At 39.5% G+C, this 14,402-nt stretch overlaps 1 protein-coding gene across 5 annotated transcripts in view; it reads right to left on the bottom strand.

Annotated features, from left to right (window-relative positions):
- The window catches only part of SPAG9 (sperm associated antigen 9), a 105,242-nt gene that overhangs the window by 12,822 nt on the left and 78,018 nt on the right, over positions 1–14,402 (bottom strand). For all 5 annotated transcript variants that reach the window (XM_059670607.1, XM_059670608.1, XM_059670611.1 and 2 more), the window contains 12 exons: positions 13,226–13,282; positions 11,795–11,968; positions 10,637–10,766; positions 9,649–9,738; positions 9,240–9,407; positions 8,615–8,786; positions 6,592–6,810; positions 6,117–6,312; positions 4,128–4,253; positions 2,837–2,917; positions 2,095–2,162; positions 68–216 (listed from right to left, as the gene is read on the bottom strand). In XM_059670607.1, the coding sequence (XP_059526590.1) occupies positions 68–216; positions 2,095–2,162; positions 2,837–2,917; positions 4,128–4,253; positions 6,117–6,312; positions 6,592–6,810; positions 8,615–8,786; positions 9,240–9,407; positions 9,649–9,738; positions 10,637–10,766; positions 11,795–11,968; positions 13,226–13,282 (1,630 nt within the window). The remainder of the gene's footprint in view (positions 1–67; positions 217–2,094; positions 2,163–2,836; positions 2,918–4,127; positions 4,254–6,116; positions 6,313–6,591; positions 6,811–8,614; positions 8,787–9,239; positions 9,408–9,648; positions 9,739–10,636; positions 10,767–11,794; positions 11,969–13,225; positions 13,283–14,402) is intronic.

Raw genomic sequence — 14,402 nt, 5'->3', positions numbered from 1 at the left:
AATAATTAGTCTTAGAATCTTCAGGAAATAGAAATTCAGTAAGCAGAGAAAACATGGGTTAACTTGCCTCGATTTTCATGGCCTTTGGCTGAACCACATAGATTTTGTTCCGATAGCCACACCAGACTTTGTCATGTACCACAGTCATGCATCGAATGGAATGGTGAGGCCGCCCGAGATCTAACAGGTGATAGTTTGACAAATCCCACTGCCCATCTTTAAAATAAGAAATAGATTACTAGTTAATGTATACCACCTTTTACTAAATTTTAACACAAGAAACATTCTATCAGGGTATATAATTAATTTTATTCATGAAACACCCACAAATACCATGTATTCAGTATATCCTTTATTTGCAGAAACTGGGTTCTCTTATTTTCTAAACTACAAAGTTGGAAGAGACCTCAAAGCTCATCCGGTCCAACCTGCCACTCAATACCTGGACCACCATGCTCTCAACAGTAGTGATATGATAAATCAGTTATAAGTTACCTGATTATAATAATATTTAAGAATCAGCAAGGATTGACATTATTTGGGGGATGACCTCTCTCACTCACTTGCATTCTGATATATTTTCTTGGGTAGAAGTCAAGGGCAACGTTAGGAATCATGTGTCCTATAATTTTAGCGATGACAGAATACAAACGAGAGCCAATGCTGGAAGCTTGCTCTGCTTCAACAATTTCAGTGAAAGAAAACACAACGCCTCACAGAGAGCTGCTCCATTTCCAGGAAGCTGTAACTGTCAGCAAAATACTTCCCACACCGGCTGAAGTCTGCCTCCTCACATGGAATCTCCCGTTAGTTTATAGGTTTGCCCAATGGAAGCAGCTTCTGTTACTGCCCCATGTCTTCTCCTTTCAAAACCAAGCATCCTTGGCACATGGCTTTGGGCCCTTCAGCCGAGTTCCTCTGTGTCCATCCATGTCCATTTCACGCTGTCTAGCTACCAGAGTGGAACCCTATGAGATTTATGACGTTAGCTAACTCAGACTGAATTTGTAGTCAACCTTTAAGGAATTCTCACTCTCAGCAGGCCTCCTCCATCTTACTCTTCTGAACCCAAATGCAGAACTTGGCATTTCTTTATTAAATGTACTTTGTTTGTGTTGCTCTGTCAATATAATTTTGGACCCAGTACACTAAAACATTTACTGTTTTTCCTAGGCTCTTCCACTTACTGAGTGACTAAAACACTCTGCCTCAGTTTCCTCATCTATAAAATGAGGGTGACAACAGAATCTTCCCCCTAAGTTCTGGTGATGATTGCAAAAGATGGTGGAAACACTGTTTTAAAGGTGAAGAATGTAAATAACATGAAAATCACTAAACCTTATCCAATTAAAAGTTATTTTAAACTAGAGGCCCAGTGCATGAAATTTGTGCACTGGTGGTGGGGGTGGGGGTGCCCCCTCTACCTGGCCTGTGCCCTCTCACAGTCTGGGACCCCTCGCTCCTGACCACCTGCCTGCTTGCTGCTCCTTCCTTAGCGCCGCCACGGAGGTGGGAGAGGCTCCCGCCACTACCGCTACGCTCACCAGCCGTGAGCCCGGCTTCTGGTTGAGCGGTGCTCCCCCTGTGGGAGCACACTGCCCCCTATGGGGGCAGCTCCTGCGTTGAGCGCCTGCCTGGTGGTCAGTGCGCATCACAGAGACCGGCTGTTCTGGTCGTTCCGCCGTAATCGTCACTTAGGCTTTTATTATATACTTACCAAATATAAGTAGATGCAAATTTTTTTTTAAATACTGGACAAAGAAAAATTATCCTCTCACTAAATTTCTCCCAATTGAATAAGTGTATGAATGAAAAACCAGCACCTCCGTATCACATTATATAAGAGGGCCGTGAAATGTTAAACTGCTTGCTCAGTATGGTAAACATACTTTCACTGCGGTATACTATAAATGTATACCTCCAAGCAGGCACTCACATATTTACTGCTATCACACATTGTTAGTATTCGGTTTAAACCTTTTTTCTTTCTCCTATGAAGCATCATTTCTTTAAAGCATAAAAAACCAATCTGTTTAAAAATGCTTTTGCAATGCAACGAGTGAGTGCACTTGTTATCTATTCATAACAACTCACCAACTCCTCTGTGAAAGATAGCAAGGGTGCCATCAGCCAGGGCCACTAACACAATTCCTTTCACGTGTCTGCAAACAGGAAAGAGGATTTCAGAACTCTCCATCAGGAATACAGAAGGGACCACATAATACTGAACTAGTTCAGAGGCTCTCAGAGGGCCAGTACATGAAAGTACACATCAGAAGCTAAATGAACACACCCTTTTCTTCATTGAGAGAGCTGTGCTATAAAAATGTCAGCTGAACTAGATAAACAGTGTATGTGGTGACCCAGATGTTCACGGGGGGGGCACAAACTCCTCTTCTCATCACAGACTGTTGACAAAAGGTCCACAGACCAGAGACACACACCTCGAGTAGAACTAGCAGAGGCGGCTCTGTCACTTGAGACACACACTGGTTTTTGATAGTCAGCACATGGAAAGGACTAGTAAAAGCCTTAGTCAACATATTCACAGAGTGTAAAGAATATTCTGAAACAAATGTATATTCATAGGTATTAATTGGTTGTCTCCCACAGAGCACTAGAGAACTCATAGCATGGTGAGGTATCAACCTGGCAAGTTTTTCTATTTTACTTTCTAGTTTCATCTCACTCAACTTCTCTAATTCTATAAAGAAGGCAAAAATAATATGGATACTGATTTAGTCATGACATACATGTTAGCTTTAATAGTCTTAAAATCTAGTTTAAACCAAGATATAGTATTTTTAAAAGAAAGAATTTCTAAAATAAAACTTACACAATACTGAGAATCGAATCTTTAAGTTTAATAGAATGGAGACATTTCCTCCACTGGGCTACAGATGAGTGGACATACAAACTGCAAGAACAAAATCAAGACTGGTAAGGCATCGAGAACATCAAGTCATTGCATATGTCTGATAATGACCACAGAGTTCCTTCAGGGGCAAGAGGAGTAACATACACATTTTAGGGGAAAATGAGAGTATGGGTAGGCCTAAGGCAGAGAAATAAGCTGCCCAAGCAAACAGAAACATAAGAAGAATGAAAGCCAGAACTAGAATGCAGGGTCAATTGCAGGCTACTCCACACTTCAGAATCCTGGGCAAAATCCTGTTTTAAAAAACGATCATCCTTTTACTAGACTGAACTACGACTTTGTGAAGACAGTGGTTTACATCAGGCAGGCGCACTCCGAGGCCGGCAGGACACATCCAGCCCTCCACCCGCCTTAGAACTGTAGTTCATAAGCTAAAACAGTTTTACCTGGTTGGGAAAAATCAGAGAGTATTTCATGACATGAGATTTGTATGCAACTCACACTTCTGTGAACATAAAGTCTTACTGGAACACAGTCCCACTAACCCACTTACATATTGTCAAAGTAATGGCTGCTTTTGCATCACACAGCACAGCTGTGAAGTTACAACAGAGATCGTGTGGCTACAAAGCCTAACACATTTGTTATCTGACCCTCCGTGGAGAAAGTCTGCCCATCCTTCATTGTATAGTATCAGACCACTATGGAAAAGATACACTAGTGGCCTTGCTAAACTTCAGGAAAAGGATAATTTTGTAAGACCCCCCACACCACTAGAAAGTGAACAGACCAGGTAACAATGTTTGTTATCACCTGGGAAGCTTTCAGCCTGATCTGTCCTGGTTTTCCTAGTAACTCTACTGAAAAGTTATGTTTGGATTTGGGTCTTCCTGCAGCCAAATACATTAGTTTAATCCTACATAAGCCTCCTATATATGCATCAATAATTCTCCATCTGTGTGCTATTCTGGATCATTCAAATTTTTAAATGTTATTAACCTCTTCTTCCAAGAATATTATATAAAGAGGACACCATGACAGAGAAACGTGTGGTTTAGCAAGAACCAATGCAAGTCCAATTTATGAGACTGTTGTAATATAACATTAAAACTTATGTGTATATAAAATTCTTTGCTTTAATGTGTACTCTTTGTTTATACTTATGTGTACCACATTTTACGTATCTTTGGTTTCTAAAGCAAAGATAAAAGACTAAAGATACTCTAATATTAAAAGAGTTGGCACCTACCAGCCATTCTGAGCTCCAAGCCACATAGTTGGTAAAAGGCTACTCATTTTCTGGGCTTCTTCTCTCACCAGGTCTTGTTCATTTGGCAACACTGATATTTGATCTTTATATGCATCTGAGTCATTACTGGGAAAGGTGGGACAAAAGGAAAAAAACTGAGTGTGCTCAGTTAGTTTTCAGGGATTGGTCATTTCTATACTTTAGTGTACAGTTTAAGAAAAAAAAAAATCAAACTCTAAAATTCCAGAAAAGCCAAAGTTAAATGCTTATTGTTAAATATTTAAACAATTGTACCAGAAGAAAATTAACATACTAGGAGGACCAAGTTGCAAACATGGAGTTAAGAAATGGCAATGAGCCGAAACCGGTTTGGTTTGGTGGATAGAGCGTCGGCCTGTGGACTGAAAGGTCCCGGGTTTGATTCCGGTCAAGGGCATGTGCCTGGGTTGCGGGCACATCCCCAGTGGGGGATGTGCAGGAGGCGGCTGGTCGATGTTTCTCTCTCATCGATGTTTCTGACTCTCTGTCTCTCTCCCTTCCTCTCTGTAAAAAAATCAATAAAATATATTAAAAAAAAGAAAAAAAGAAATGGTAATGAAATATAGCAGTTACTATCCAGACTATAATTATGCCTCACCCTTACAGTTACTTTGAATTTTATCAGTTTCTTCTTAAAGGAGAAAAGAGGAAGGGATGGTTTGTTTTAAAAACCACACACATACACAGAAAGGAGGGTAAAATATAAAGAATTTTCTAAAATAAATTAATAAGCTTGCATTCACTCACAGCCTTCTTTCTTTTAGATTGCCACATATAATAAAGAGATATAACTGGGTTATCAAATTCAACAGACAAATGTACTAATTCTAATAAAAAGATGACTATTTTCTTTTTAAATTTACTTTTAGAGAGAGGGAAGGAGAGGGAGAGAGAGAAACATTGATGTGAGAGCAAACCATTGACCTGCTGCCTCCCCCAGACCCCTTACCAGGGATCAAGCCCACAACCCGGCATGTGTCCTGCCTGGAAATCAAACTGGCAACCTTTCAGTGCACAGATTGATGCCCAACCAACTGGGCCACCAGCCAGGGCATGGCTTTACTCTTAAATTGACAATTAAATGTTAAGATATTTGGTTGTTCTATATACTAAGAGGAAAAATATTAAATTGTAAAAAAAAAAAAAAAATCCAGTTTTGATAAACCTCTATCTGCAAGACCTAGAGTAGGCAAGAAAGAAAATCAAAGAATTCATGAAATGGACCTAGATTAACCAACCTTTTAAAGAAAGAGCCTAAAACAAATTGTCTTTTAGTAAAATGTTTGCCAGAGAGCTAAATTCAAAAAGGTCATCCAAGCCCACATGGGAAATTGAAACAATGGCCAATTTCACTGCTGACTAGAGTGGGAGTGAGAGTAGGGGTGGGGATTAAAAGAGCAAGAATTATTAATAGAATGGAAGACAGTGAATACAATTAAAAAAATAATAATTCTAGAGGAAAAAATGACCAGAAAAATTTTGACTAATGTATTTTATAGACAAGACGTTTTTCATAAATTAGAAGGAAAAGAGAGCAAATAGGGGCGGGGGGAGGGGGTGGGTAACCAGAGACAATGAAGAGGAAGGAATAGCATAGTGGGAATAAGTAATGGCATCTAAGTCTGCCACAACAATACCAACACCAGCAGTTCTCAACCTGTGGGTCGCGACCCCTTTGGCGGTCGAACGACCCTTTCACAGGGGTCGCCTAAGACCGTCCTGCATATCAGATATTTACATGACGATTCATAACAGTAGCAACATTACAGTTATGAAGTAGCAACGAAAATAATTTTATGGTTGGGGTCACAACATGAGGATCTGTATTTAAAAGGCCAGAAGGCTGGGAACCACTGAACTAGTGGGAATATTTTGGCAGATTGAGGTTATTTTGGTTCCTTTTGTGTGTGTACTAATGTGGTTTCGTAAGTTACTGACCCATCTGAATACCTTGACTGATACACTGGTGAGAGGTCTTCTGGGATTTGAACTCCCAAAGGATCTGTGAAGACGTGCTCTGTGTACACGCCGGTTTGGGAGACGTCCATGTTGTCTTCAGCTGACCCTGCATTGCCTTCTGTGGCTTCAGTTGCTTCTTCTGCCGTCGGAACATTTTCATCAATCTCACTACTTTCTGCTTCCTTTTCTAAAAAGTAAATAAAACATGCTAACCATTCTGAGTTTGAATTTTTCTATCAATGATTTCCTTGTACAAACCCTTGCTACAGAATTCCACTCCACCTACCCTCTCCCCCTCTGCACTATATCACGACATTGAGAATTCATAATTTCATTTAACAATCATTACAGTATCTTCTTTTATGTTCTTTCATTCTTGTTACTTTAAGATCCAGATTAGTCCATGGTGAGGCATCTGGAACAGGTCTGGTGCTGTACAGGTGGGATGTGAGGAGGATGGCTGTACCTGGTGGCTTTTCTGTCACTGGAGAAGCACCGCTGGTACTAGGGGGAGTGGCACCTGCTGTCACACCTTCTGCAGAACAGCCAACCACTGTGATGCCTCCCAACAGGCTGTCTGTCTCTGCTGAGCTAGTGCTTGTCATGCTTCCAGATAAAGATGCTTTGTCTACCTGTCCAGATTCTGAAAGCTCTTCTCCTGCAGGGTAGTCTGTTTCTCGTGCTCCTAAAAACACAAGATAAACCTTCTTTTAATGCTAAGTAAACGTATATAACTAGCTTTTTCTCCATAAAAGCAACTATGGGTTTTAAATAAGAGTGTATAGGTAAAGGCAAATAGTTATCTGAATATACTGCCAAAGATAGCTTTAACATTTTTTTAAACTAACCTTCACAAAATGGAAAGCAGCTTAAAAATTTAAGATAATATTTCTAGTAATGCAAGCAAAAGAAAACATGAAAATGTCAGAAATTATGCTTCTGCTCTTAATATGAGCTCCTAGGCAGCCACCTAACGAGGTTAAAACCAATGAAATCTAAATATATGTAAATTATATTTGCTATTTGAAATATGGACTTCTGCCTACCACTATTAAAAATGAGTCACCCTAAATGTACACAGTGCCTTAAGCATTAGTAACACATTTAAAAACTAAGCATTTGCAGTATAAAGATAAACCTCTTGTTTTTTTTTTAATTTAGAAAGCTGTTTTTATTCGTATTGCATTAAAACAATTTTATTGTAGTCAAATACAGACATATACACACATACACATAAAATTTGCCATGTTAACCTTTTCTAAATATTTTTATTGATTTTAGAGAGGAAGGGAGAAGGAGAGATAGAAACATCCATGATGAGAGGGAATCATTGATTGGCTGCCTCCTGCATGCCCTCTACTGGGGACCGAGCTGGCAACCCAGGCATGTGCCCTTGACTGGAATCAACCCGGGACCCTTGAGTCCACAGGCCGACGCTCTATACCAGCCGTGGGCAAACTATGGCCCGTGGGCCGGATCCGGCCCGTTTGAAATGAATAAAACTATTGAAAAAAAAGACCGTACCCTTTTATGTAATGATGTTTACTTTGAATTTATATTAGTTCACACAAACACTCCATCCAACACTCTATACACTGAGTCTAGGACAGGGGTGGGCAAACTTTTTGACTCGAGGGCCACAATGGGTTCTTAAACTGGACCGGAGGGCCGGAACAAAAGCATGGATGGAGTGTTTGTGTGAACTAATATAAATTCAAAGTAAACATCATTACATATAAGGGTACGGTCTTTGTTTTTTTTTTAGTTTTATTCATTTCAAATGGGCTGGATCCGGCCCGCGGGCCATAGTTTGCCCACGGCTGGGCTAGGACCATCTTAACCATTTTTAAATGTGTAATTCAAATGGCATTTATAATGCTGTACAGTCATCAAAACTATGCATGTCTAAAACTCTCACATCACCCCAAACAGAAAATCTGTACCAATTAAATAATAATCCGGTTCCCCAGCCCCACCCCTGCCTGCCCCTGGTAATCGACTTCTGTCTTCATGAATTGCCTTGTCCAGATAGCTCACCTAAGTGGAATCATAATATTTGTCCTCTGTGTCTGATTTATTTTACTTAGCATAATGTTTCTAAGGTTAATCCATGTTGTAGCATGTATGAGAATTTCATTCCTTTTTATATAATATTCCACTTATAGATATATCACAAATTTATTTCATTTTTAAACCAATGTATTTATCATAAGATTTAATCTAAAACTTTAGAAAGCTTTCCCTTACTAATAAATCAAAATAATCCCTTGTGCTCTGCCTTCCAGTCATCATCTAATATTAGCACTATTTTATTTTCTTCACACCGTCTGAAAATATCAGGTTTAGTCATTTGTTCCCAGCTTATTTTTGGTCTTCCCAAGTAGAACACAACTCCTAGAAGTGGTGCATGACTATATTTCCAGTAACCAAATTAGAGCCTGCAAAGGAGGTGCTGAAGGTGGGAAGACAGGAGCACGGCTCACTCTTACCTGGTACACTTGCTATGCACAGGACGTGCGAATTGCAAACAGTGAAGCTGTCTAGGATGTTGCCTGGTTGAACAGCATCAATAATAATCACTTTTGTAGCTGCATGAGTGCTAGTACAGATCCAGACTAGACTAGATAATTCTTCTTGATTTTTTAACTCCTTCTGCTGTTCCTGCAGAAGCAAAGTAAAGAAATGAATATTAGAAATGATATGTACAAACAGTAAAAAAGCTGTGCTACTACAGTCAAGGGCAACACTATTTCAAGTTTATTTCCAGATTATTTGGAAGGCTGAAAATACTTCTGTCTTTCCACATTAACCAGCACATTAAGAACTAGCAGTTAAAGCAGATCAGTGACAAAAATGGTCTGTATCTCGGCTGTGACAGTTGTTACATACTTGGACACATCTGTCCAAACTCTGGACTATAAACATTTCAAGTATACACTTTACTGAGTGTAAAATATACCTCAATAAAACTGATTTTGAAAAAAGAGAAAGAGTGAGGAAGAAGCAAGGGCGCAGTAATCCCAACTAGAAGTTAAACCCAGAAGTAAGTTTTGGACCAAAGAGCTAACTAACAGTCTCAGGCACCAGGAGACAAGCGTTGGTGCACACGCTTACCTTCAGTTCCTGATCGAGCTTGTCTAAACTGCTCTGAGATGCACTCCGCTGCTGACTGCCTTCTGCATCCAAACCAGCAACATCCTTGTAAAACACACTAGCTCCAACCACAGAACCGCCATCTCTGGTCTTCCCACCAGATAAATTGACTCCAACAGCACACCACAGCTTTTAGAGTTAAAAAATAAAAAGTATTAAGTCACTTTACATCTAAAAATGTTTAGAATTTTTCACATTTTCTTTAAAATTCTAATGATTATAAATATAGGTCTTTAATATTCAAAGTACCCCAGTCTAAAATTACAAAATAAAAAATCTGATCCACAAAAGTAGGATTTAACAATTTTGTTTAGAAAAATGTCCACCCAGATTTTAAGAAGTAGCTCCTTTAACTTCAAAATTCATTTACCTTCATGGATGTATCTTTTTCATCTAGAGGCCTTAGACAGACAGGCACAGGTAAATTTTTCATCTTATTTTCCCCTTGACCATTGGTTACCTAATAATTTGGGAGGGGAGAGAAAGAGGAGTTAGCCTTATTATTCTTATTTGAAAAATGAAAAAAAATCAAGTGGCAATTGGGCAAAATAAACAAGATGCTATGAAATATCAGAAGACAGGCTAATTCACATATGTGGGGGAGTGGGAGAGATAGGGAGGGAGAGAAAGAGAGAGTGAATGTGTGAGTGTGAGTGTGAGTGTGTGTGTGTGTGTGTGTGTGTGTGTGTGTGTGTGTGTGTGTAAGCATGAGCTGAGTCATTTGGGAATAGGCAATATGGAGTAGACAGGTAAAGTTCCTGAACACCTGAACTGAGTTTTAAGTCAAGTGTTTGAAAGGCTCCCATGCTAATGGCTTCTTAAAATGTATAACGTATAAACAATAGATGCTGCTTTTCAAAAAATGAAATCTTCAAGTATTAAAACAGAGCTGGATATGTAAGTTCATGCACTCGGCCACCTTTGTTGACCTGTCCCTTAGACTCAGAGGCATTTCTTTTGAGCTCTAGGGTGGAAAACAGCCTGAAAACCACTACCTCCAGCACTTCTCTCAATGGATGCCAAGTGCAAGCAGCTTGAAATAAGCGGGTTCGGGGTGTGGTTTTCGATTCCTTCATGCCCAACCACACTCCTGTCCCGGCATTTTCCACTACATCAGTGGTTCTTAATCTTCTGGTCCTTTAAATACAGTTCCTCATGTTGTGACCCAACCATAAAATTATTTTCGTTGCTACTTCATAACTGTCATGTTGCTACTGTTATGAATCGTAATGTAAATATCTGATATGCAGGATGGTCTTAGGCGACCCCTGTGAAAGGATCGTTCGACCGCCAAAGGGGTCGCGACCCACAGGTTGAGAACCGCTGCACTACATGCTCTTACGATGCTCACACGTTACCTGTTTGTACTTCTGAGGCAGGCTCCAGCCAAAAGCCTGCACTCTTCCATCCTCCTTCTGAACATGGGCCTTCACCTGACGATACTGTTCTCTCTTTTGTTCTCTGCGTGAGGCTAAATTAGCTTCAGTTCTAAAAGGAAAACACATTCCTCTTAAAATTAAATGATTACAACAACTCTCCTTCTAAAAAGAGTAAAAATAACAACACAAAATTTACATGATTTCAGATTGGTTTACTTCAGACTACGATTCCTCCTTAAAAAGTGTTATACCATAGCTGGTCTTTTCAAGTTATGCAGTGAATACAGTGTCCAAGTTTTAACAGGTTAGTAAATAGCCTATTATATTGAACCAAATTTCTATCAGGTTTAAAATTTTACCTATATGAAAGGGAAAATCCTTAAATATTTTTGCTTCCTCATTTTTTTGGTTCATTCAACAAATATATACTGAGAATTTTCTAATGCAGGGAATGTGCTAGGTAGGAGTGACTGAAGACCAATAAATCAATATCTTCTTAGGAAGATAACAGGTTAACTTCTGGATCCCATTTACTTGTTCCAGAAGACAAATATGCAAACTGGCTTGGTAAGCTTTAGAGCTGTGCAGTAAAATACCATGAAAATAATTTGTCTTTCTCTAGGCCATTTAAATTTTTGTGAGGTGACTTGCTTGGTATCTTACAGCTAACAAATCTACCTGTGTGTCAGACACTTTACAGATACTATAACCTATATAATTTAATCCTAACACGTCTGAGATAGATTATCATACTCATTTCACTGGCCAAGAAACTGGGACTCTAAGAGGTTTATGTACCAAGTTTCTGTACACATAATGAGAAGCAGAGTCAGACTGAAAAACCAAGTCCTTCTGACACTAAAAAAAAGTAATATAAGCCTTTAGCATTTCTATTAGTATTTATCAATGTTGTCATACCAGAAAAAGGAGACATTAAAAATTTCCTTCTCTTTATGAAAACAGATGCAATTTTCCTAAAATGTATTGGCTATATATAATTTATTTACAATAGCCAAGTTGCAGACATAGTTTATATATAGATTTATCTGAAACTTTACAGCTGAACTGTTAAGTGGTGAGAATACTCAGAACTGCTGACTTATTGAGGGCATAACCACTAGTCTGGAAAATACTTACTCTTCACTAAGGAAGTCAAAGGCTTTGGACTTATCCCCAGGGAGCTGACATAAGGTGCTGCTTCTTTTCTTGACAGAAGGAGTAACATGAGAGGTGGGTGCGTTATACTTCAGATTAACAGGTGGTTCGGGTTTCTTAGTAGTATTACTTGAGGAGCTAAAAAGTCGGCTAAAACTAAAAAGAAAAAAGTGAGTATGTCTATATATGTATTACACGCACTGTAAAAACAATCCATAATTTCCCACAAATCCCAGAGCGCTTTTACAAGGCAATGAGTTAAAAACTGGCAAAAAAAATTGTGGTCACCCAGTGCAGCCTTAGCAGTAACTCACAGCCAAAGCAGACATTCAGGAAAGAGGAACTACGCCGAGCCTGGCAGATCCCTGCTCTTTAATTAGCAATTCCCCTAACGAAAGGGAGACGCTCTGAAGTACCAGGAACTGCTCGTAATGAAGACATAAAAGAAGATGGCCCCTTTAGCCAGCTCCTACTTGGTGCCATCTGAGAGTGGCTGTTAGAAAGCAAGGTTATGGCTTCATGGCTTGAACAGGAGCCTAGTATCCAGTTCTAAAAATAGTTACAATAAAGCACTAGAACACACATTACCATTTAACACACAGCTTATACATTCTCTTATTAAACTCAACTTAAATAACTATTTTCACACCCACTCAAAAAGACCAATACTTCTATTAAATAGGAGATTCATCAAAAAGGGGTAAGTATTAAGCTCACTGAACACACAGTACTTCTAGCACAGCCGTGGGCAAACTACGGCCCGCGGGCCAGATCCGGCCCGTTTGAAATCAATAAAACTATTGAAAAAAAAGACCGTACCCTTTTATGTAATGATGTTTACTTTGAATTTATATTAGTTCACACAAACACTCCATCCATGCTTTTGTTCCGGCCCTCTGGTCCAGTTTAAGAACCCATTGTGGCCCTCGAGTCAAAAAGTTTGCCCACCCCTGTTCTAGCATGAACATACTAGTAAATCAAGTCCAAAACCGACATACACTACTCAAACCCCACAAACACTGAATTTCTAATCTTCGCTTTGTAAAGATTTTTACAATCACACAACCAGTGAGGCACCAGTGAAGCAGCCATTTATTAATGGGGATCCAGGTAATTATCAACTCTGAATAGCTCCCTGTTATTTTATTTAACTTAGTAGAGGATTCCATCAAATGCATAACCAAAATGATGCGGCTTACGACAGTAATATTTTTGTCCTCAAGAACAGCCTTACCGAGCTGGCACACTACATATCAAAAAGAAAAAGTTCAGCTTAGCTACATATCCCAAATTTAAGAAATGTAGGCAGGAAGGAAGGGAGGAGACACCAAAGCATTCTTGAAAATAAATTTTGACTGTAATCTTGTCTCAAAGTGCTATATCTACTGTCTTTATGTGTTTTTAGATACTTACAACTGCCAGATGCTTGACCTTTTTTTTTCCTGCATGGCTGGATTTTCTCTTGATGCTCTACATGAAAAAAGAAAATGTGTTTCAGTAGAGTGTTGTAGCAGTCTAAGAACCAAGGACCAAAGAAGTTCTGCTACGGCTACAACCGAAGTAAAATACCATCCCTCCCTCAGAGCTCAGTCTACTGACATGACAGAGACAAGATTGTTGTCTGTGCTGGACAAATAACCAACATGCCTGAATGCTTACTATTTTACATTTCTTGTTAAAGATATATCCTCCACCTGTCTCCTTTTTATCAAAACATTGCCTTGTAAATCCCTATCTTTACATAAAGATCTGTACCACCTTATACTCCCAGCTCTCAGAATAGCTTGTAATTTTACTGTTTCGATAGGTTATTTTTCACAGGACTAAAACTTTTCCATCACTGAAAAGATGACTAAAGAAAGGGATGAACTAGATTGATAGGTAATTCAACAAAATTTTAGAAAATAAGGCATTTCAAAGTGATTCAGTAAGATGGTAAGGATGAGAAACTCCCCTTTCCCTTTTTGTAAAAGGCTAAATTAAAAACATCATAATTCAATAGAAAAAGTAAGATATCAGCTTTAGCTGGCTTGGCTCAGTGGACAGAGTGTCAGCCTGTGGACTGAAGGGTCCCAGGTTCGATTCCAGCCAAGGGCACATGCCTGGGTTGCAGGCTCGATCTCCAGTAGGGGGCATGCAGGAGGCAGCCGATCAATGATTCTCTCTCATCATTGATGTTTCTCTCTCTCTCTCCCTTCCCCTCTGAAATCAATAATAAAAAAAAAAAGAACTTAAAAAATGTAGTAATATACCAGATACCATTGATCTCCACCTGTTGACTGCCACTTGCTAGAATTAAGAACAACAATGAGAGTGGAGCCTACAGTCCTGGCCAGTGGATCCAGTGGCTAGAGCGCCAGCCTGCGCACTGGAGGGTCTCGGGTGAGATTCCTGGTAAAGGGCACAGACCTTGGCTGTTCAGGTTTGATCTCCAGCCCCAGTCAGGGTGCATGCAGGAAGCAATCGATTGATGTATCTCTCTCACATTGACATTTCTCTCTCTTCCCCCACCCCCCGGCCCCCATCCCCTAGGTCCCTTCCACTCTCTCAAAAATGTGGGCAAATTAGGGGGTAACTACAAACTTTTCAT

Source organism: Myotis daubentonii, chromosome 16, assembly GCF_963259705.1.
Source record: "Myotis daubentonii chromosome 16, mMyoDau2.1, whole genome shotgun sequence".
Lineage (NCBI taxonomy): Eukaryota > Metazoa > Chordata > Mammalia > Chiroptera > Vespertilionidae > Myotis > Myotis daubentonii.
The sequence above is the reverse complement of the archived record's forward strand: the minus strand, read 5'-3'. Positions and strand labels throughout refer to the sequence as shown.